The sequence below is a fragment of the Mytilinidion resinicola genome (genome assembly GCF_010093595.1).
Source record: "Mytilinidion resinicola strain CBS 304.34 unplaced genomic scaffold BDZ99scaffold_13, whole genome shotgun sequence".
NCBI classification, from domain to species: domain Eukaryota; kingdom Fungi; phylum Ascomycota; class Dothideomycetes; order Mytilinidiales; family Mytilinidiaceae; genus Mytilinidion; species Mytilinidion resinicola.
In genome coordinates, this window is record NW_022985449.1 from 615230 (window position 1) to 634295 (window position 19066).

The 19066-nt window shown below is 50.0% G+C and overlaps 6 protein-coding genes across 6 annotated transcripts; 3 read left to right on the forward strand and 3 right to left on the reverse strand.

The window, feature by feature from the left end:
- Window positions 1–4: 4 nt before the first annotated feature.
- BDZ99DRAFT_420298 (uncharacterized protein) lies at window positions 5–6792 on the reverse strand (the record flags this gene model as incomplete). Its single annotated transcript, XM_033716916.1, has 2 exons — window positions 5–483; window positions 554–6792. The coding sequence occupies 2 exons, from the start codon at window positions 6790–6792 to the stop codon at window positions 216–218; spliced, it is 6507 nt and encodes a 2168-aa protein (XP_033574739.1). The 3' UTR covers window positions 5–215.
- A 486-nt stretch (window positions 6793–7278) lies between these two features.
- BDZ99DRAFT_464689 (ubiquinol-cytochrome C reductase) lies at window positions 7279–8670 on the reverse strand. Its single transcript, XM_033720381.1, has 5 exons — window positions 7898–8670; window positions 7820–7839; window positions 7696–7761; window positions 7594–7642; window positions 7279–7540 (listed from the first exon to the last, which is right to left on the reverse strand). The coding sequence occupies exons 1-5, from the start codon at window positions 8234–8236 to the stop codon at window positions 7484–7486; spliced, it is 531 nt and encodes a 176-aa protein (XP_033574740.1). The 5' UTR covers window positions 8237–8670; the 3' UTR covers window positions 7279–7483.
- BDZ99DRAFT_65716 (uncharacterized protein) lies at window positions 8478–9587 on the forward strand. Its single transcript, XM_033728800.1, has one exon. It carries the CDS (start codon window positions 8665–8667, stop codon window positions 9286–9288), a length of 624 nt encoding a protein of 207 aa, XP_033574741.1. The 5' UTR covers window positions 8478–8664; the 3' UTR covers window positions 9289–9587.
- Window positions 9588–9946: 359 nt separating this feature from the next.
- BDZ99DRAFT_391797 (uncharacterized protein) lies at window positions 9947–11519 on the reverse strand (the record flags this gene model as incomplete). The annotated part of the gene is made up of 2 exons (XM_033715748.1): window positions 9947–11374; window positions 11427–11519. 2 exons carry the CDS (start codon window positions 11517–11519, stop codon window positions 9947–9949), a joined length of 1521 nt encoding a protein of 506 aa, XP_033574742.1.
- Window positions 11520–12312: 793 nt separating this feature from the next.
- Window positions 12313–13339, forward strand: BDZ99DRAFT_65820 (uncharacterized protein). The gene is made up of 2 exons (XM_033728801.1): window positions 12313–12672; window positions 12744–13339. Exons 1-2 carry the CDS (start codon window positions 12411–12413, stop codon window positions 13175–13177), a joined length of 696 nt encoding a protein of 231 aa, XP_033574743.1. The 5' UTR covers window positions 12313–12410; the 3' UTR covers window positions 13178–13339.
- A 1961-nt stretch (window positions 13340–15300) lies between these two features.
- BDZ99DRAFT_489376 (putative MFS transporter) lies at window positions 15301–17040 on the forward strand (the record flags this gene model as incomplete). The annotated part of the gene is made up of 4 exons (XM_033722979.1): window positions 15301–15665; window positions 15722–16181; window positions 16242–16387; window positions 16440–17040. 4 exons carry the CDS (start codon window positions 15301–15303, stop codon window positions 17038–17040), a joined length of 1572 nt encoding a protein of 523 aa, XP_033574744.1.
- Window positions 17041–19066: the final 2026 nt, after the last annotated feature.

The window sequence follows — 19066 nt, forward strand, 5'->3', positions numbered from 1 at the left end:
TCACGGAGCCTCCCATAACCATATACAGCCGCTGCACACTTTGCCGGCTCCCAATAACATGACCAGACACTACCAATGGCCAAGCCATACCGTTCCCCTAATCTAGACCTAATGGATGGGTCTCCGATGCACCTCTCAAGTTTCTACGTCCAAACGCCGTCCGAGAGTGCCCAAAGCATTTCCCTTCGTCTTACTAGAACGCCTAAACACCACACTCACAGAGTCTCCCACCCTCCATTGTTCACATCCCCCTCCAATCTCCTCGCTATCATGCTCGGGACGCCGTGATGGAGCCAGACCTGCCTCAGAAGATGGTCGTATCTCTTCTGGTTCAAGAACAGCTGGTGGTGCCGCCTCAACGTCGGATCTACCTCGCCATGCTTGTCTAGATATGGCGCCACGGCCCACGTGCCGTTCGACATATTCATGAAGAGCACCATGCACTTGCGGATATTGATAAAAAGGCCGATGTTGCCGCCGCACCTGTTGAGTATGTTAGTAAGTTGAACGAATTATCACTCCTTCGAGGAACTTCGGTTTGGACTTTACTTACTTTGTCTGGTGCTGGAAGCAGCCCCCTTTGTTCCGATCCTTCATGCAGCAAACGCCCTGGCTGCAGAAGATCTCGCCGCAGAACAAGCACACACAAGGATCTGTCAATTCCTTTCCAGTAGTGGGACACTTCCGCCGGACGGCTTCGTCGGTCAAAGTATCGTAGTTTCGAGGTAACCCCACAAGCTCAAAGATGGTTGGATGTGCGAGCGATATAGTCGGTCTAGCGGGGCGCTTGCCCTCCCGTGACCAGCACCAGTGCCGCAACCAGCCGCTCACAGTTGCTCGGGTGGCTTCGCCACCAGGGTTATCAGCTGAAAAGTCGCGGAACATTTCGTGCAGAGAAGGGAGTTTGAGAACGGACGTGAGCCGAACAATCTCACGCTCTTCAGAGACAGCATTAGGTGTAGGGGGAAATTCAACACCAAAGCGAACGTTCAAAAGGATCGCAGCTTTTCGGAGGAAAGGTAGGGCGTAAGACTCCATCATCGTATGCATGAAGTGGAAGAACTTCTCGTCCCCCAGGGTCTTAGCGGCTATGGCATCGGCATCGTTTCCTGAGAAAGCAGTGGAAGGATAGTCATGTGTCCGGGCAGTGTTGACAATGTGGCCAACAAACGAAGACAACTCTTCAATTTCTTGTCGAGAAGCGCTGCTTTTCTCGGGATTTATGAAAGGGCCTGGGCGCTGCCAGTGGCCGTGTACTGAGGGTATATCAGTTAAAGGCGCCTCCTCCGGACTTCCAAACGGATTACTTGAGTCGTCAGCCGCGTAGGCAATGACGACACGGACAAGTTCGGCAAGATAGCAAAGCCGAAGCATATGGAATATGTCCAAGTTGTGTGATGGCACACAACAGACTGCACACTCCGAGAGGAACACGAATGGATCCTGGTACAAAAGAGCAGATATTCCCTTCGCCTCGTAAGGAAGCGCATTTTGTGGAAAGACTTTTGGATGCCCCACGAAGAGCTGATGCAGTTGTCTGTCTCGGCTGTCCATGAATTCCTGGCACGTCTTGGATGCGCCTGAATTTCGAAGACCGCCAACTGCAAAGTACGACGATACGGTCTCCGAGAAAATTCTCAAATGTGCTATTGACTGTGGCGGGATTTTGTCCAAAAGCGTAGTTCTGGGATTAGGGGACTCCACTCCTCTCTGGGCAATCTCAACGGCAGAAATTGAGTACCCGAGCGCTCTAGCCAACGTATCAGTATAGGTCAGGTCGTCCAGCGCATTTGCTGAAGTATGAGGATATGCAAATCGGGTCTGAAGACCATTCGCACGCATTGAGTCCTTCAACCGCTGATAAATCTTATTCAGCTCGATCAGAGGCAGACTCTGGGCGGGATCCGGGTGACCTTCGGAGGGAATCACGATAGGGTCCCTATGGTCTTCTTGCGTAGGAAGAGGCAGAAAGGCCGGGACTTGGAATCGGTGGTGGTGTGCGGGCTGAGGCACAGGCGGGGTCGATATGAAGCTTGCCTTCATCAACTCAGGGAGGCGAGACGCCAGCTGTGGTATCATTTCTTCATTGCCATAGTCCATGAAAAGGCTCTGCTGTCGCTCGATGCGAGATTTCTCAGGAGTTTTATCCAACTTCGAAATCTGGACCGCAAGACTGGACCCGATCCAGTCGCTGAACGGTATCTCCGGTTCGAGAATTCCGGGATATTCGACGGTCTTGCCCTTCCAGATGATAGGCAAGAATACGTTGCCCAGAGCCTTACACAGAGGGCACAGGAACTCTTTGACATCTGGTCTCTCGGGATGGTTGCGAGCAATCTGATTGACATGTCGCCGCTTTGTAGCGTCAGTGTATGCATCAAAACAGTTGAAGTGCATGATATGGCCGCAGCCGGTTGTGACTGGGCCGCGTCTAGTATAAGCATGAGGAAACCCCTTCCCTAGCTCTTGTCGTTCTGTAATTATCACGTTCCCTTCTGAGGTCACCTTCTCTACCACCCGTCGGTTTTGACCGGCAACACCGAAAGGTCGAATCGAGTCAGCAGAACGATCGAGATTTGTGGGAGTACTTGACACCTCCGTGACCCAGTCTTCATCCTTAGTGTCTGTTTGTCGGAGAATTGTGCTTTCAGCAATGTAAGCAAACGTGCCGTACAGCCGATGCTCGTTTGTCTCTTCCTGACAGAGAATGCAATTTCCGCCAGGAAATTTGACGACGGTCTTCTCCGAGACAGGCGCAAAGTCATCGTCTAAATCATCTGAATCATCCGCACCCCAATCAATAGACTGGTTGGCTAAGAATTCCCCTTGCTGCGCTTTGAAAGCAGCCATGACTTTGTCCTTCCTCTCCTGCGCTTGTTTCTTTTTCAGATCCTTTTCGACCACAGCATCAACAAAAGAGGCAGGCGATGCGGTATCCATCCGGTCTATAGGGATGTTAAGTGCAGTCGACGCGGATTGGAACACTGTACGTTGATGTTGCTTGAGACGGTGAATGATGAGCTTGATCTTCGGCTCGCAGGCCGTGAACGCTTCGATACCTGTCAATGCATTCAAGACAGACAAAATTGTTGAATGGCCAGCAATTCCAACATTTGCGTGCTTTGTTAGAACATTAGCGACGAAGGATCCTGGAGCGGTATCGGACATCTCATCTTCGTGCACTTTGTCTTCTAAGATTGCCACCAATACTAATTGGAGGACGAATTGTAGGTACCCTTCAACTCTTGTAAGCGGGACCGTAGGCGTTGTAGCTTCGGCCTGGAGGCCATAACCGAGTAGGTAGTAGATGATCTGAGCAAATAGAGGCGTCTTGGTGAATGCTGCAAGATCCGTGAATACGCCTGATGGTATGTCCCTCAATTTAGGCTCGAAGACAATATCCTCGGCCTGTTTGCCGGTCTTCTTGGCCATGTAGTTTTTGTATATCGTTTCTGCTTCTTCCCGCTGATTACGATTGTACTGAGTGATGTATGGGTCAATCAGCGTAATGAACTCTTCCTTCAGCTCAAATGTTCCGGAGTCGGAAAGGCCCTCGGGAGGCTTGAATTTGGTCATGTCGGATAGCACCGTATTGAACTCGTTCATATCTTGAATCCTCTCGGAAATGCGAGCAGTAAGCTCTGAGAAGGACAGAGGCTTGAAGCAGAGAACGTGCGCAATGTCGCGGCGCATGGCAATGACGTGAGGCTCTGGTTCATCCTCGATAGGAAGAAGGGGCAGCCTATCACTCAAGAGAATGATTAAGAGGTGAACAAAGTCCTCAACAACATCGATGATCTGAGAGTCTTCAATGCCAGGTGTGTTGGCGTAGTGGCCCTTCGCCCAATGCATCAAACCAAACCTGTCAACCATAGATGCAAGAAAAGTCGCTGGGTTACAGATGACCAAAGCAGTCTGCAAGAGGAATATGTCTCTCTGGTAAGAGACATCCCGCTGTCCAACATTCCTGTAAGTAGACATTTGGTGGCGGAGGGTGATGCCATTTCTAACCCAAATGCCACCTCGCATTTGAGACAGCCAAGCGCAGACTCGGAGGGGAAAGTCGAACAGAGCGAGGAGATACTCGTCCGGTTGGTGTTCGGGAATCAATGCATTAAGAGGTATGGGTGGCTCTCTCAATTCTTGGACTGAGAACAGCAACAATCCCCAGAGCTGATCCCGAGACATGCTCTTGCCTCGATCGATGAGCCAAGACAAAGTGTAATGCAGAGCATGGTGGAAGCTCATTGGCTCTTTAGCCACAACGAAATCGACGATCCTATCAACCGGGCTGGATGCGGTTGTTGGATCTGAATCAAATTCGAACGCCTCCAAACTTCTGAATCTAGTTTCCGCTCTGATTTCAGCCTGGTCGAACCGTTTGCGTTCCGCGCCAATAGAGTTGGTGATGGCTACTTTTGCTGTCCTCCGGATGGCACGACAGATATTAGCAGCGTCTTCGTCTCTCCGCAACGTAAAAGCTTCGGAGAACTGTCTGCATAGCTTGTTGATTTCTCTGGTTATAAGAGATGCGCTTATCCAAGCGTCGGTCTCATACTCGAGATGCTCACCTACAGCTCGAACATTGGGGCATATGCCTTGATGAAGTTTTACCAGATCCAAGAATTGCATCAAGTAGCGCTCCTCATCGCAAAGTCTCTCCTTGACGTGATCCGATCCAATAAGGTACTTCATATCTAGGAAGAAGTGATACATGCGTCGATTTGTCACCGCGCCCTGTTCAAAAGCCAAGGTAGCTTTTGGATTTACGTCCCACGGATATCCTACTTGGCGGGTCGTGAGGAATGTATAGAGTATTGCCATGAGGTTCGTGAGGAAATTTCCTCGGTCGACGACCTCCGCAGTTATGGATGGTGTCGTGAGCATCTGAAGTGACAAATTGATAATGGAGTGGTCCGGCTCGCGATCTGCTATCAAGTAAAGCTGGGCCAGCGTCGTATACACACCAGCAAAGCGTAGACCTAGGAGTCGCTTGAAATGAGGAATGGTGACAACAGTGCTGATGAAGACATCGCGCATGTCGATCCTAATCTTCTTCCACATCCTCAAATCGTACAGAATCATGAAGTCTAGTCGAAGACGCTGCCAAAGATCCTCGTGTGGAGGCGTATCACTCTTCTTCCCATACCCTTCTGGCTTCTCTAACCAGTACTTTGGTGGTCTTGGAGGCCGCAGTGATCTTGGTCTCGCTCTCGGCGTCTTGGGGACCTCGATCGATGGCTCGGCCTGGGCAACGGCAAGGTGCGGGGCTATGTCCGTATCAGAGTCTGCGGGTGTACGGTCTTGCTCTTGCCGTGGCGCTAACGGAGCTCTTGTGTGGGCAGGTAGAGTTGGTGGCGGCGGAGGTGGCGGCGGCGGTGGAGGGTATCCTGCAATGGTTGCCTCAGAGACTTCGAGCTCATCGTCGGGGCCGTCGGATGCATCCATATCAACGTCACCGTCCCCATCGTTGGCCAAAAGATCATCGAGATCCATATCCTCAGCGGCGTCGCCAGCGCTTGTCTCATCATATTCTTCGTATGTATCGTCATCAGACGAATCGTCATCTTCTCCTTGTCTCTGTTGGTCACGAGTAGCAGCTCGCCTCTGAGCAACAAAGTAACGGTTTATGAAGGTAATTTCTTCATCCCGTTCCTCGACTTCGTGATCGTCGATGCCATCCCGCCCTATGTGCTGGTGGTGGGCCTCGCTTCCAATCCGCCATGGCTTTAGCATTTCCTCACACAGGGTACTACGGAGGACTTGGTGATCACTCCCAACACTACATCCAGCAATATCGGAGATCCACTCTATGATCGTGCCACACATCTGCTCTCGGAAGGTGTCCCTAGCCGATCGGATAGTGACAGTGAGCTTGATCTCCTCAATGATCTTGGCCATTCGTAGAAGCTCCTGGAGGTCCGTGCTATACACGATAACACTCCGACCGACATCACTAACCTCGTATGCCTTGGCAAGCCCGAAATTCTTCCGCTGCTTGCAAGCGCGAGAGATCTGATCGCGGATATCATAGACGGTATGCTTCTCGTCGTTCCAAAGCACCAATGCATATTCCTCGTTGGCATGAGTACGGTCCCCGCCGGCATACCATTTTGGCGTAAGGCGTGACTGCCGCTCGTCCTCCATGATGGACTGCTCCGTCTTAGGCAGCCTTAGCTGCTCCGGCGAACATGAAAAGACATCCATCAAGTAGTCCAGCGCCCTGGATATCGTGATTCTTATGTTTTCTAGTAGCTCTTCCGGAAGAGTGGAGCCTTCCTTTGCCTTCCCCGCAGCCTTAGATTGTGCCTCGAACGAGACAGAGTGAATATTGCAGTGGACAGGCCGGATCCAAGCCTCTTCGTCGCCGCAATCGCAGCATCCTGAGTTCCCGGGCGATACGCTGACATACACGATGTGGCCTTCGTGGTCCGAGGCGTCAAAGCAACGCGCGCATAGTACGCACGTATCGTCAACAGTGCATGTCTTGCATCGGTACGTAGCCTCGCCACTCTTGAATATATGTCCGCATGGTTGTCCTCGTGCGGCTTCAGTGTATTCTGCACCCTCTACGGCTCCCTGTGCCTTCCTCAGACTCCATGGCTCTTCTGATTTCGGAGGGGGTCCTTGCGGGAAGAAGAGGCGAAGGTATTCGTCGCGGTCAAGGGCGAGTGACTGGAAAAGCAGTCTGATAAGCTCATGGCTAGCTTCATCGGTATAGCGGAAGTCAAAACGGGCTGGAAACTCGCGGAGGGCTCGACAGAGCCTTTGCTCTTGAGGAGAGACCAGCATAGCGGGTGCTAGAGCGGAGGGTGTTGAGGGAAGGTGGGGGTGGTCCGAGAGATGTTGTAGGTACCGCGCGCCTGCGATTTGTATTTAGTGGTGCCTATAAACTTTGTTTTAGCTCATCGCTGCATTCACTACAAGTTGCGCGAATGAAGCTGTGACAGCGACTGGCGTGTGGTGTTGTTGAAAGAAGAGGCGCGATGAGACGAGGCGTCATAAGCTCGGAGGTCTCTGCAGATTGGCCGCATATGGAACAACAAAACGCCGCACCTACAATTGTGATTATACTACCATACTTTAGACAGAGACAGTGATGGACTGTGTGACTTAAGAGCTGTTTTTCTACGTTAGGGCTGTTTCTTTGTGGCGTGCTTGCTCACACGGCAACGGGCATTGCATCATGTTCAAACGACGGAAAGAGCATGGCCTCTCCTACATCAATCAAAGCAAGCTGTGTGTGAGAGTAAGTGAAAGGTAATGGGAGCGTGCATGTCGGGTTCAGTGCAAGTTCATTCCGCGAGTCCGCAAAGCTCGGTTTAGGTTGAGCAATCGTTGAAGCCCTAGTGTATACACCAATATACAACAATGCCAGCTGCGAACCATCCTCCGCTCCCTGTGAAAATCCACCCATTGGCACTACTATGTCCTTTTCAATACCGCAAGGGTATGATGCCGTCCAGTGTCGGCGGTGGCATTCTTACTCCTCCTCCTCGGCAGCCTCCATGTACTTTTGCTTGATGTCCTTCCATTGGCGCTATACCATTCATCAGTCTCAACATTTCGTGACAGGACCTGGGCACTGCTTACTCCTCTGTTCAAGGCATCCCACACCTTGGTGGAACCGGTGTCGAACCCACTGTTGCCCGGTTAGCAACCCGTCTGCCCGAAAAGCTCTCGGTAATTACCTACATCTCAATGACGAACGCTGAGAAGAACACCGCCCCTAGCATCGCCGTGTTCCTGCGGAAGAACGCACTGCGGAGAGGGTTAGCCCTTGGTCTCCCTGTAGCATTGGCAGACCCGGGAGACGTGCTTGTAGAGGCCGGATGATATCTATCGCGCGGCAGTCAGCTTCGAGAAACTAAATAGCCCATCCGATGAATGCACTTACGCCTGCCATTTCAAAGGAGATCTGGGGAGAGCGGAGTGGTGGGGTGGCTGGAATTGCTGTCGGCGTGAGGTGAGGTTGTGGTGTTGCCGCAAGCAATGGATCGACTTCGAAACGCAAACGCTCGGGGCTGCTTGGCGCGGGCTTCTTCGAGGTCCCGATCAGTTGCAGGCTGCGGAACAAAGTTTTCGAGCAGCATGCAGGGTACACGCTCTTTATATGCTTGTGTTCACTTGCATAGCACTTGCTGTGGCTCTCTGCTACACTATTGGAAATCGTAGAACCTGAGCGGCCGGATTCTTCATCTTGGCCAGCCGTATTAGATGGAAAATGTAGAGGCATATGTTGGGGGGCAGTCGCGATATAAAGCAGTGCCTGCATCTGTTTTGTTTTCATCTACTTAGTTCATGAAGGAACTATTGTATATAGCCCGAAGGAGGGGGCCAAGGTCGTACCTAGTGCAAAGCTCTCAGCCTCGCACAAAGTCAACCCCCCCCACACCCTCTCTTCGATGCACTCCCGCATTCCCAGCTTTGGCGCGTAGGCTCGACTAGGAGTGCAAAGGCCTAACTAGCTGCCTCACAATCACCGCGCCTTGCGACGTCAAGGCCCCCTCCAGTGTCGCCTGCTGGCCACGACCAGACTTATGCTCGCCGAAGCAAACCATCACGACCTGCTCTTACGCTCGCGAGGCCGGCGCTGTCTCCGATTGCTCTCCATACCATTCGATCTCTCATCCTACACTGTCTCCGCAGATCCCACCACCAGCCATGCCCACCGTCCCAACCACTCTATCCTCCTCTAAATCCGGCATTACGACCTCCGAGACAGGCGAGCGCCATATCCCTTCCAGCACTCGCCCCGACGGCTCTGTGCGCAAGGAAATTCGCGTACGTCCAGGCTACCGCCCGCCGGAAGACGTCGAGGTCTACAAGAACCGCACTGCTGAAGCATGGAAGACTCGCGGTAGCGAAGGCGTGCCCGGAGCAGAGCCACTTGTGAAGAAGGCCGCTCCGGTATCTGGCACGGTGAACAAGAATGCGAAGCGGAGGGAAGCGCGCAAGCGCGCTGCCGCAGATGGGATTGCCGGAGAGGGGAGCACAGATGGCGACGCGGCAAAGCCAGCAGACGGCAAAGGCGTCCAAGTGGAAGAACTGGAACCCCCAAAGGAGGTCGATCTCGAAGTAGAGAAGGAGAAGGAGGCGAGAAAGCTGATGAAAAAGCTTCGGCAAGCTCGTGAGCTAAAGGATAAGAAGGAGAAGGGGGATACCCTCCTCCCAGAGCAATTCGAAAAAGTTATCAAGATCAACGAGCTCATCAGGCTGCTAGACAATCTAGGGTTTGATGGCGAGGGAGTCCGGAAAGATGGACATGAGAGCAACCCAGATAGATGAGACATGACGAGAACCAGAGTATGAAGACGAAAACCAGCTCTCGATGCGCCTTTCGATCACTCGCGGAATCTCCAAGGGAGCACCCACGACTCGGCCCTGAAAGTGATCGTGTGGCATGGTGGACTAGCAAGCTGCTATCGGTACTTCACGGAGACGCATAGATTCCAAACTTCCATTCTCGAATATACAGAAAAGGCTCGACTATACAGAGAAAGCAGGCTTCGCAGCCGAAAAGGTTACCAGGACTCGAAGATGTTCGTTAGCTCACGTTTCACTATCGTCACAGCGTCGTGTAGTTCAAGCGCCTCAATTTCAACGTGTTCGCCAACATGCTGCCTGCTTCTAGACAAGCTCGTTGAAACCTGTCTTCTAGCCCGTCTTCATGGTGCTCACTGACTTCAAATATTTGCAGCGTCGTGTGCCGCATGGAAATAGACTAATGAATCATATGGGCAGTATGCTACTTGTTTCTTGTTTTTTTGGAATTGTTACATACCCGAACTACTTTCTTATGTCCATCCGTGCACCCCAGGCACACCAAAAAGAAAGGATTGTAATGCCACGATTTACGCCGGTCCTTCGCCACATTCTTTGCCACCCCTCGAAACTCCATTCAAAGTAGTCGTATACAAATGAACAAAGGAAATCATTCTTCTCTCTACTTGGCCCCATTGACACCATTCGGACCCTGCTTCACGATCTGCTGTTGCTCTTGGGGCATCTGTGCCAGCCACGAAGGTGGCTGAATGCCAGTCTGGTCATTTATCGTGCTCAGGAGTGGTGGTAAGCTCTGGAAGAGGTTCCTGATGGGTGCTGTGGGATCTGCCGCAGAACCTTCTCCTTGGGCTCCAGTGTTCCAAACGTTGATCTTAGGTGCCAGACCACGGATAGCATTGGCGTTGGCGTTCGCCAGCTTCTCGTACGTATCGTTTTGCAGCATGAGATACTGCATAAGACCTTGAGGACCCCCGAGGACATTGCTCATATCTCCATAGGCTTTCGCCATAGCAGACAGACCTTGGGCTTCACGCTGTCTGGACAAGAGAGCCGCCTCGGCATCCCGCTCGTGGCGGAAGTAGTCAGCTTCAGCAGCCCGCTTTGCGACAACATATGCAGCTTCGGCTTCACGCTCGCGGGCCTGAAAATTTGCCTCTGCGTCCTTCAAGCGTCGGTATGCCGCAGCTTCGGCGTCGGCCTGTTCTGCAAACTTCTGACCCTCGGCCTGCTGTTGCTGGGCGTATAGCCTTGCGTCCGCCTTTTGCTGTTCAGACTCCTTCGCGATCTTGGCAGCTGTGACGGTAGTTGCTCGGAGACGCTCCAGTTCCATGGCCGCGCGCTTCTTCTCGACGTCCGTGTTAAGCTCCGTATCACGCTGCTCGGCGGCGCGCTTAGCTTCAATACGCGCAAGGTTAAGCTCTTTCTCGATCTTGATCTCCTTGTCGGTGAGTTTAGCGTCTGCCAGTGCCTTTTCACCCTTGCGCTCGGTTTCAAGGACTGCAGTTGCCGCATGGATTTTTGCGACCTCCTGCTTTGTCTTGCCTTGCTTCTCTGCCTCGCCAACTTCACCACGCATGCGTGCGTCGGCAACATCAACCTTCGCCTGGTTCAGGGCTCCTTCGTGGGCTTTCCGAGACAGTGAGGTGAAGTACTCGGATCCAGGTGTGTCCTGTAGCTCTTTGACGTTTGCGTTGTAGATTCGAAGTCCGAATTGGTCGAGCTCGGATTGGACTCCCTGGATGACCTTGCCCTTGAACACCTGGCGCTCGCGAAAGAGCTCCTCCATCGTCATCGTTGAGACGATCGAGCGAGTCTCGCCCTCGATGACGCCTTTGACGATGTCCTGTACATGATTGCGGCCAGCGGCGACGGCGCCTTTTCCTGCAGCGATCGGTGCGCTTCCATCGGACTCGCCGGTAAGAAGCACGGCATACTTCTGTAGAGACTCGGACGCATCGTCGGGTCCGATAGTAAAGGTCGCAGGTAGGGAAAACTTGAGCTTCTCGACAGTCATAGCCTGGAGAGTGATGTTGAAGTCGAACGGCGTGAGGGAGATTTTGGACACTCGTTGGAAGGGTTTAACCCATGCCTGCAGCACGTTAAATGTATTGCAAACATGGCAAGAGCAGAGCAACACTGACCTTCTTCTTGATCAAGACTTTGTCGATACCTGCGCCAGTGACGACGAGGTACTCGTTCGCCTCAGCGACATGATACCATGGGATGAGCGCCATATTAGGCAAGTAATTTACGATACTCCTGAGAGAAGACTATGTGGAGGGCTCCCAGAAACAAACACTCTTAGCAAAAGAGTGAATGGGTCAAAAGATGTTATGAAGTGTAAATGTGTGGATGAGTACGCGCCATTGTGGCTTTATATACCTGCAGCCGGCGAGAACCCATGGTTTGGTCATACAAGTCTCCCGGTTCCTACCATGTGAATTAGGCACACTCCCAAACTCTAGAGCTCAAGGCGAATCATCAATGGAACCCTTGAGATCGTGGTTCGACTGGCTTGGAAGGCGCTCGGGCCGCTGTGGCGCTAAGCAACCGGGGGAATCAGCCTCGTTGCAGGGCTGCGCCTCCAGCTTGCACACCACAATACGAAGTACCTCCATGCGCTGCTTCCAGCGATTGCTGAGAACGTGAGACTGCGACAGCAGACCATTTCACAGACAACGGCCTCGTTCTGTCATCCAGCTGCTCAAAACGCTGACCGCCAGCCTCATTCTGATATTTGCCCAGGTGCCCGTCAGGATATTTTAGGGTGCCTAGATTGGAACCTTGGGGACAGCTTGAGCTGGCCCCAATTTTTAGGCCACATGAGCAGACCCCAAGGCGGCCAAGCCCGCACGATATAACGGACACGAGCAGGACGCGCTCATCGTACCGCCCTTGCCCGCATCATTTTATCATTCACGTGTCCTAGAGCCACATCGGCCATCATCCAAGGCAGACAGTGGCGGAATCTCACCCAGGCTCTCACATCAAGCACTCACCGGAGTCACATTTCTAGTCCCTACAGAGGATCCTAACTAGACAGTCAGGTGGACGCTGCTCGGCACAACTATCCGACTGAATCCTTCTATCCATACTTCCCAAAGCTCTGCCTCCCAAGACTTACAATGTCGAAAGAAGGCGCTCTTCCATCCTACGAGGAGAGTACCAATGCCCACCTCCAAGCCCAGTACTATACGAGCAGCACCTCCGATGGCCAGCGTATCCGCGACAGAGTCCGCGCAGTCCGAGAAGAGCAGATCGCGAGTGTGATCAATGAACACGTCTATCCCTTGATCTCACAACAGGCTATGTACGGCATTGGGAGCATCACCATCGCGCTCATGCCCTCAGATGTTGTGCTCGCGCAAGAAGAAAGAGTCAAGTCAGGTACAGACCTTCTTTGACTTAGACTGCTATCCCTCAAGAGTTCTAAGTGCCACTAACACCATGAGATACAGAATTTGATTTCGAGATCTCAGAGGAGTCTCGGGTGGAGATTATCGGCTTCCCGGAGCAGCTGCAGCAAATCCAACTTGATGGCCACATGAACCGTCTTGACTTCTGGAAGCAGCAGGGTGTAGTAGAAGAGCTGGAGCGAGCATTGAATGAAAATTTGGATGCATCATCGCAGTCTTCGATCACTGCGAGGAATCTCCAGCCACCATTGCCACAAAGGCCAACCACGAAAGGCTTTTTTGGCCGGAAGTCGAGTTCTGCAACGCCTGAGACGGCAGGACCTGGGAACAAGTCAGGCCTGCTTCAAAGAGAAAAGAACACATCAAAGTTGACTGCTAGGTTGGAAGATATCTGCTTACGGACTGTCTCCTCGTTTGGGCTGTACGAGACTACCACACGACAAAGTATCATAATCAAATTCAGTGCCGGATGTTAATAGGGATTGGTTTGGGAATGTCGTATCGGTCACTTCAGGACTGTTGTCTTTCAAGAACAGCTACAGGTATTCGGAGTACCGCATGTGGGCTTCCAATCTGCGTACACCCTGCTGACACTATTTGAGGTAGCCTCGCAAGTTTACTACTTGTCTAAAATGCCAAGTTTCTCTCTTATTTGGAATGCTTAAATTACTATGAAGCTCCTCACAGAGCGGTAAACAAGTGTCCAGAATTCCATGACGAGGCATTGTACTTTGTATGTACATACCTAGTTATGCTTTCATCTAGTCCCTGTCAGCGCTACTCGAATCCTACAAGGGGGCTACCTGAGCGGGCTGCCGGCGCTCCCTGCTAGCGCTGGCGTTGTTTTAGCCACAGTAAGCGTATTATAAATCTGCAGAAGCCACCAGAATAGCTAGATAATATAAAACAACGGCAGGGGCCCTTGTATTTTATATCATAAAAATGCCGAATCTTGTACGCCGGAACAATGGCCACCATCCACGGCCAATTCAATATCCTATTCTTCGAGATCCGGGCACCCGTCTCTCCTACCGAGAGCGTGATATTGCTTTCTCCCTCTCTCGATACGCTGGCTGGAATAACCGAAGGATCGGTTCCTCTCTTGGTGTGCCTTACAGAACTATATCCAATGCTCTCTCTCTCCAGAATCCGTGGACCCCTCAAAAACAGAGAGGGAGAAAACCGAATCTTGATACTCCAACTCGACAGCGCCTTATTGCCCGGGCTAAGCTTGATCGTATCCACCGAAGGAAGCCGTTAGAGGAGATTGCAATACTGGAGGGGGTCTCTGCCTGCAAGCGATCCCTATATAAGGCATTTGAAAAAGAGGGCTATTTCCGGCGTGTTGCAACAGAGAAGCCCCTTATCACGCCTGAGCAGCGAGAGGCCCGTCTTAAATGGGCCTATTCTTATCTGGAATGGACTCCCGAGATATAGGCAGCAGTAATTTGGACCGATAAAGCGTCCATTCGAACCGGAGGAGGCCAGATCTTTGTTACTAGGCGTGCTGAGGAGAAATACAATATTGATTGCTGTGTCCCTAAATTTAGGGGGTATTCTAGCTGGATGATTCATGGCAGCATCTCCCATGGGAATAAGGGGCCTTTGGTTGTTTTTGAAAAGGACTAGTCAATTGAGCTGGGATACAAGAGAAAGACGATAAACGGCGACGTCTACCGTACCTATATATGCCCCAATATCAAGACTTTTGCATGGGAATTATGGCAGACACTACAACACCAGCCTATTCTTGTAGAGGATAATGCCTCAATTCACTCAGCAAAAGCGACGCGCCTGGCCTGGGAACAGAACGGCATGCTTGTAATGGAATGGCCGGCGAATTCCCCTGATTTGAATCCAATTGAGAACGTTTGGCGGCTGTTGAAGGGGAGAATACAACGCCGGTTTCCTACAACAAAGGAGGAAGTACAGCAGTACGCTGAGGAGGAATGGGAGAAGCTTGAGCCCGAAGAATTTGAAAAGTATACGGGCAATATGAGGGAGCGTTGCCTTGCTGTAATTGCTGCTGATGGCGGCCCAACGAAATATTAGTTACTGAATAAGCACTGTTTTCATGTGGCGATGTGGCGATTGTAAGCACTAACAGAGACGCTTGCAGGGAGCACCGGCAGCCCGCTCAGGTAGCCCCCTTGTATCAAAGCACGCCATTCGACGGCATCCGCAGATCTCACTAGGCGCCTTCTTCCAGAAGAGCGTTTACCACTTACATGCAGGCAAGTTTTTCCATTGATGACACTAATTAGACATGTAGCTATTTACGTAAGCGCGGGTATTTGACCGCCCTTTCTCACTGCGGGGTCAATGACTCAACATACGCTTTTTCTCCAGATATAATTAATACAGATTGCGGTGGGTGCTCTCGTTCGAAATTCTCCGCGCCAATCTTCACCCTCTCAATATGGAACTTCAAATTACCAGCTTTTCCTCAACACATCCAAACAAAGCCAATGATGCAATCGCTGAAACTCCACTTTCCGCTTCTCATGGCCTTCATCCAGAGCCTGCGCAGGTAGCCTCAATTGACATTGAAGCATTCAGCATCAACGAGCCAGTAGCAGTCCCTCGAACTAAGTTCCGAATGTTTGCAATTTTAGTGGCCCTTTTTCTCTCGCTTTTCATAGCAGCTTTGGACGCGACAATTGTAGCGACAGCAATTCCGACTATATCTTCCGAACTGAACTCTGCATCTGGCTATACATGGATTGGCGGTGCATATCTTCTCGCAAATGCTGCCGGTTCGCCCATTTGGTCCAAGCTTTCGGATATTTGGGGACGGAAGCCAATCCTGCTAACAGCAGTCACCATATTCTTTGGTAGCTCCATCCTCTGTGCGCAAGCACCTTCAATGGGTCTGCTTATTGTAGGGAGATCTTTCCAAGGCACTGCCGGTGGTGGGCTCATACAGCTCGTGAACATCACTATTTCAGACTTGTTCAGCATGAGGTAGGTATTCATATATGGAGGAGTGATGGTCTCTTGTGCTTACTCTTGCCGTATAGGAGTCGTAGTCTGTACCTGGGTCTCCTAGAGTTCGTGTGGGCCCTGGCCGGAGGTATCGGTCCCATCATCGGGGGTGTTTTGGCTGAATATGTATCCTGGAGATGGATTTTCTGGATCAACTTGCCGGTTTCCGGGATAACCTTTTTTCTAATCCTTATATTTCTAGATGTACACAACCCGAAGACAAAGATACTGGATGGCATAAAGGCAATTGATTGGTGGGGAAGCATGTCCATCCTCGGCCTGACCCTGATGCTACTTCTGGGACTTGATTTCGGAGGTGTACTATTTGCTTGGAATTCTGCTACCGTCATCTGTCTCATCGTATTTGGAAGCCTCATGTCTATACTGTTTGTTTTCAGCGAGAAACGGCTTGCACGATATCCACTTATGCCTTTGGACCTCTTCCGAAACCGGTCCAATGTTGCAAGTCTAGTACTATGCTTCTTACACGGGATTGTAGGTTCAAAACATCGATCCGATTTCAAGCATTGATTGTGTACTAACCTTTCATGGTAGGTCTTCGTCGCTGGAGAATATTATATGCCCCTGTACTTTCAATCCGTCCACGGCGCATCACCGTCAAGGTCTGGTCTCCTCGTTCTCCCCATAACCTTCGGGGCAGCCCTCATGGGCATCACTGCTGGATTCGCGATACACCGCAGGTCAGTCAAGCAATCCAAGCATTTCTAAGCTAAAAGCGCTGAACCATTTTAGTGGACGATATTTAGAGATCGTTTGGGTCGGCACGGTCCTCCTTACCATCGGCACTGGGTTATACATCCACTTTGATGCCAGGTCTTCGATAGCCGAAATCATCATAGTCGAGACCATAGCAGGATTCGGCGGAGGTTTGCTTTTTGAGCCCCCGCTCATCGCACTTCAAGCTTTCGTGCCACAAAAAGACGTAGCGACGGCCACAGCAACCTTTGGCTTCATTCGGAATCTTGCAACGTCATTGTCCATCGTAATTGGTGGCGTCATCTTCCAGAACTGCATGGAGACCCGAGCACCATTCTTGAAGGCTGCTGGCGTACAAGACACGCTGGTCCAGAAATTCTCCGGTGGTGAGGCTGCTGCCAATATTCTGTTGATCGGGACTATAAAAGACGCGAACCAACAGCGCGCAGTCAAAGAGGCATTTGCGTGGAGTCTGAGATTTATCTGGATATTTTATGCATGTATTGCTGCGTGTGGAGTAGTTACGGGCTTCTTTATCGTACGGAAAGTGCTCAGCGAAGATCATGTCGAGACCAAGACGGGAATCGCTGATGTGAAAGACAACGCGACTCTTAGGGACGACATGATCGCTCCTTGAGAGCAGTCCGATAGATGCTCTTAATACGTACAAAATCTTAGCCGTCTTCGACACTCAGGTATCTTTCTCCAATTTCAATGCATGTAAGCACATACGTACCTGAGTACAGTTCCTTGCCACTGTTGAGGGCTGTCCAACACACTTTGGAAAGTTGAAAATATTTCAATTTGAATGATCTATAAAGTTGCTAGGCCACCTGAGACGGCGCCGTCTCGAAACATTATTACCTCGATGGGCAGTGCCTTACCCCACCTTGATTCCAAGGCTCGATTCACACTTTCCTCGTCTCAAATTCCACCTGCATCAAGCCAGTCCACTCCAAGACACACTACCTACAGCACATCCACTATGTCATCGACATTGTTGCCAACGTTCCAAAAATTCGAAGATGACGCTATTTCTAAGAATTATCAAGTCAGCAGCTGCGCTTTTCTCAGCGAATTATGGCATCTGGAGTCCGGAAGCAGAGTCGAATATAGGTGCATTCGCCAAGCCAGGTAAAACCATTTCGCTACTATTCGTCTAAATTATACTAAAGCCCTTGTTATTCTAGGACGACGCGTCCGCATGAGCGCCGCTAAATTAAGAGCAGAATGCTTGCCCACGGGTGCTCGGAACACATATGTGTGTGCAAAGATTGGGGACCAGCTACGTCTTTTCCTGCAGATGGATTACTCAGCTCGTTGTGAGCACCACCTATCGAAAACAAGGTAACTATCGCCACAAGAATGCTCTAAGCTCCAAGAAATGAGCGAGACGGCGGGTTCGGGATACTTAGCTCATCTCCGGCTGCGATATTGGCTACCCTTAGAGCATTTGGTCAAGGAATTGAGGACGTCAACTCAGCATGACTCAAAACCATGCATACGCGATCATGAAGCTATCGCCTGTAAGATACATTAAGACAGCCACTCTGAGGGGCTCGCTATTTGAGTCTGGCCAAGCTGGAGGAGCAACATCTAGCGCGAACACGAATTTTTAGGTCGATCATAAGGAACATTTGGAAGCATTAGAAGAAGTTAAGACACGGGAGGTGCGATGGCCATTGGGAGACCTACTCGACGGACACGAGTATTTGTTGATAGTTAAAAGTCAAGCCTGAAGAGAAATTACGTAAGTTGCCACGGAATGGTTGCTTACATTGCGTAGACACCAACGTGGAAAAAGCTTTACTTACTTGGTTGTATATAACCCAGAAGATAGATAGATAGATAGATAGATAGATAGATATAATACTAGATAGTAAGCTATCTGTTTTATTATTTATATAGCCTATAGCTATAACTTACTAGTAAATTTTTATCTAAATAGTTTATATATTCTATTACTACTCTAATATTAATAATATTATAAGGCTACTCTATACCCTTTATTATTAACTATAAGTTAACCTTAAATATATAATAAGTATATAAATTCTTATAGAGGTTAATACTATTATAAAGCTATATATTTAGCTTATACTAATAAGTAGACCTATAGAAAGCGCTTTTATATTTCTGTCTATCTATCTATCTATCTATCTATCTATCTATCTATCTATCTATCTATCTATCTATCTATCTATCTATCTATCTATCTATCTATTATTCTATCTATTCTATTCTCTTCTATCCTATTCTCTTCTATCCTATTCTCTTCTATTCTATTTTCTTCTATTCTATTTTCTTCTATTCTATTTTCTTCTATTCTCTTATATTAAGTAATAGTAGAGTTATAAGCGTGTAAAACTAGCAGTTTTAGCGGTAATTTTTTGTGGCTCGACCAGGGGTCTAGCTTAACCAGGGGATCTAAGACGTTATAGTATATATAGTATATATAGTACATTTAATATTATTATTAGTAAATAGCTTTTAGAAAAATTCTATTCCTTATAAATTAATCTAACTTCTTGCAGCTAGATACTATAGAAGAATATATTTAAATATCTCTACTAGTATAGTACTATAACGTACTTCACAAGCGAGTCGGCCACACAAGCGAGTCGGCCACCTCATCACGAAAACGCGACGCGTCAACCAACAAC

Excerpts from the sequence above, each read along its gene's own strand:
- BDZ99DRAFT_464689 (XM_033720381.1), bottom strand. The coding sequence starts at position 8,236 with ATGCCTCTACATTTTCCATCTAATACGGCTGGCCAAGATGAAGAATCC. Across the intron at positions 7,840-7,897 it reads TCTCCTTTGAAATGGCAGGC|ATATCATCCGGCCTCTACAA; the intron begins GTAAGTGCATTC and ends GCCGCGCGATAG. Across the intron at positions 7,762-7,819 it reads ATATCATCCGGCCTCTACAA|TGCGTTCTTCCGCAGGAACA; the intron begins GCACGTCTCCCG and ends CCCTCTCCGCAG.
- BDZ99DRAFT_65716 (XM_033728800.1), top strand. The coding sequence starts at position 8,665 with ATGCCCACCGTCCCAACCACTCTATCCTCCTCTAAATCCGGCATTACG.
- BDZ99DRAFT_65820 (XM_033728801.1), top strand. The coding sequence starts at position 12,411 with ATGTCGAAAGAAGGCGCTCTTCCATCCTACGAGGAGAGTACCAATGCC. Across the intron at positions 12,673-12,743 it reads AGAAGAAAGAGTCAAGTCAG|AATTTGATTTCGAGATCTCA; the intron begins GTACAGACCTTC and ends CATGAGATACAG.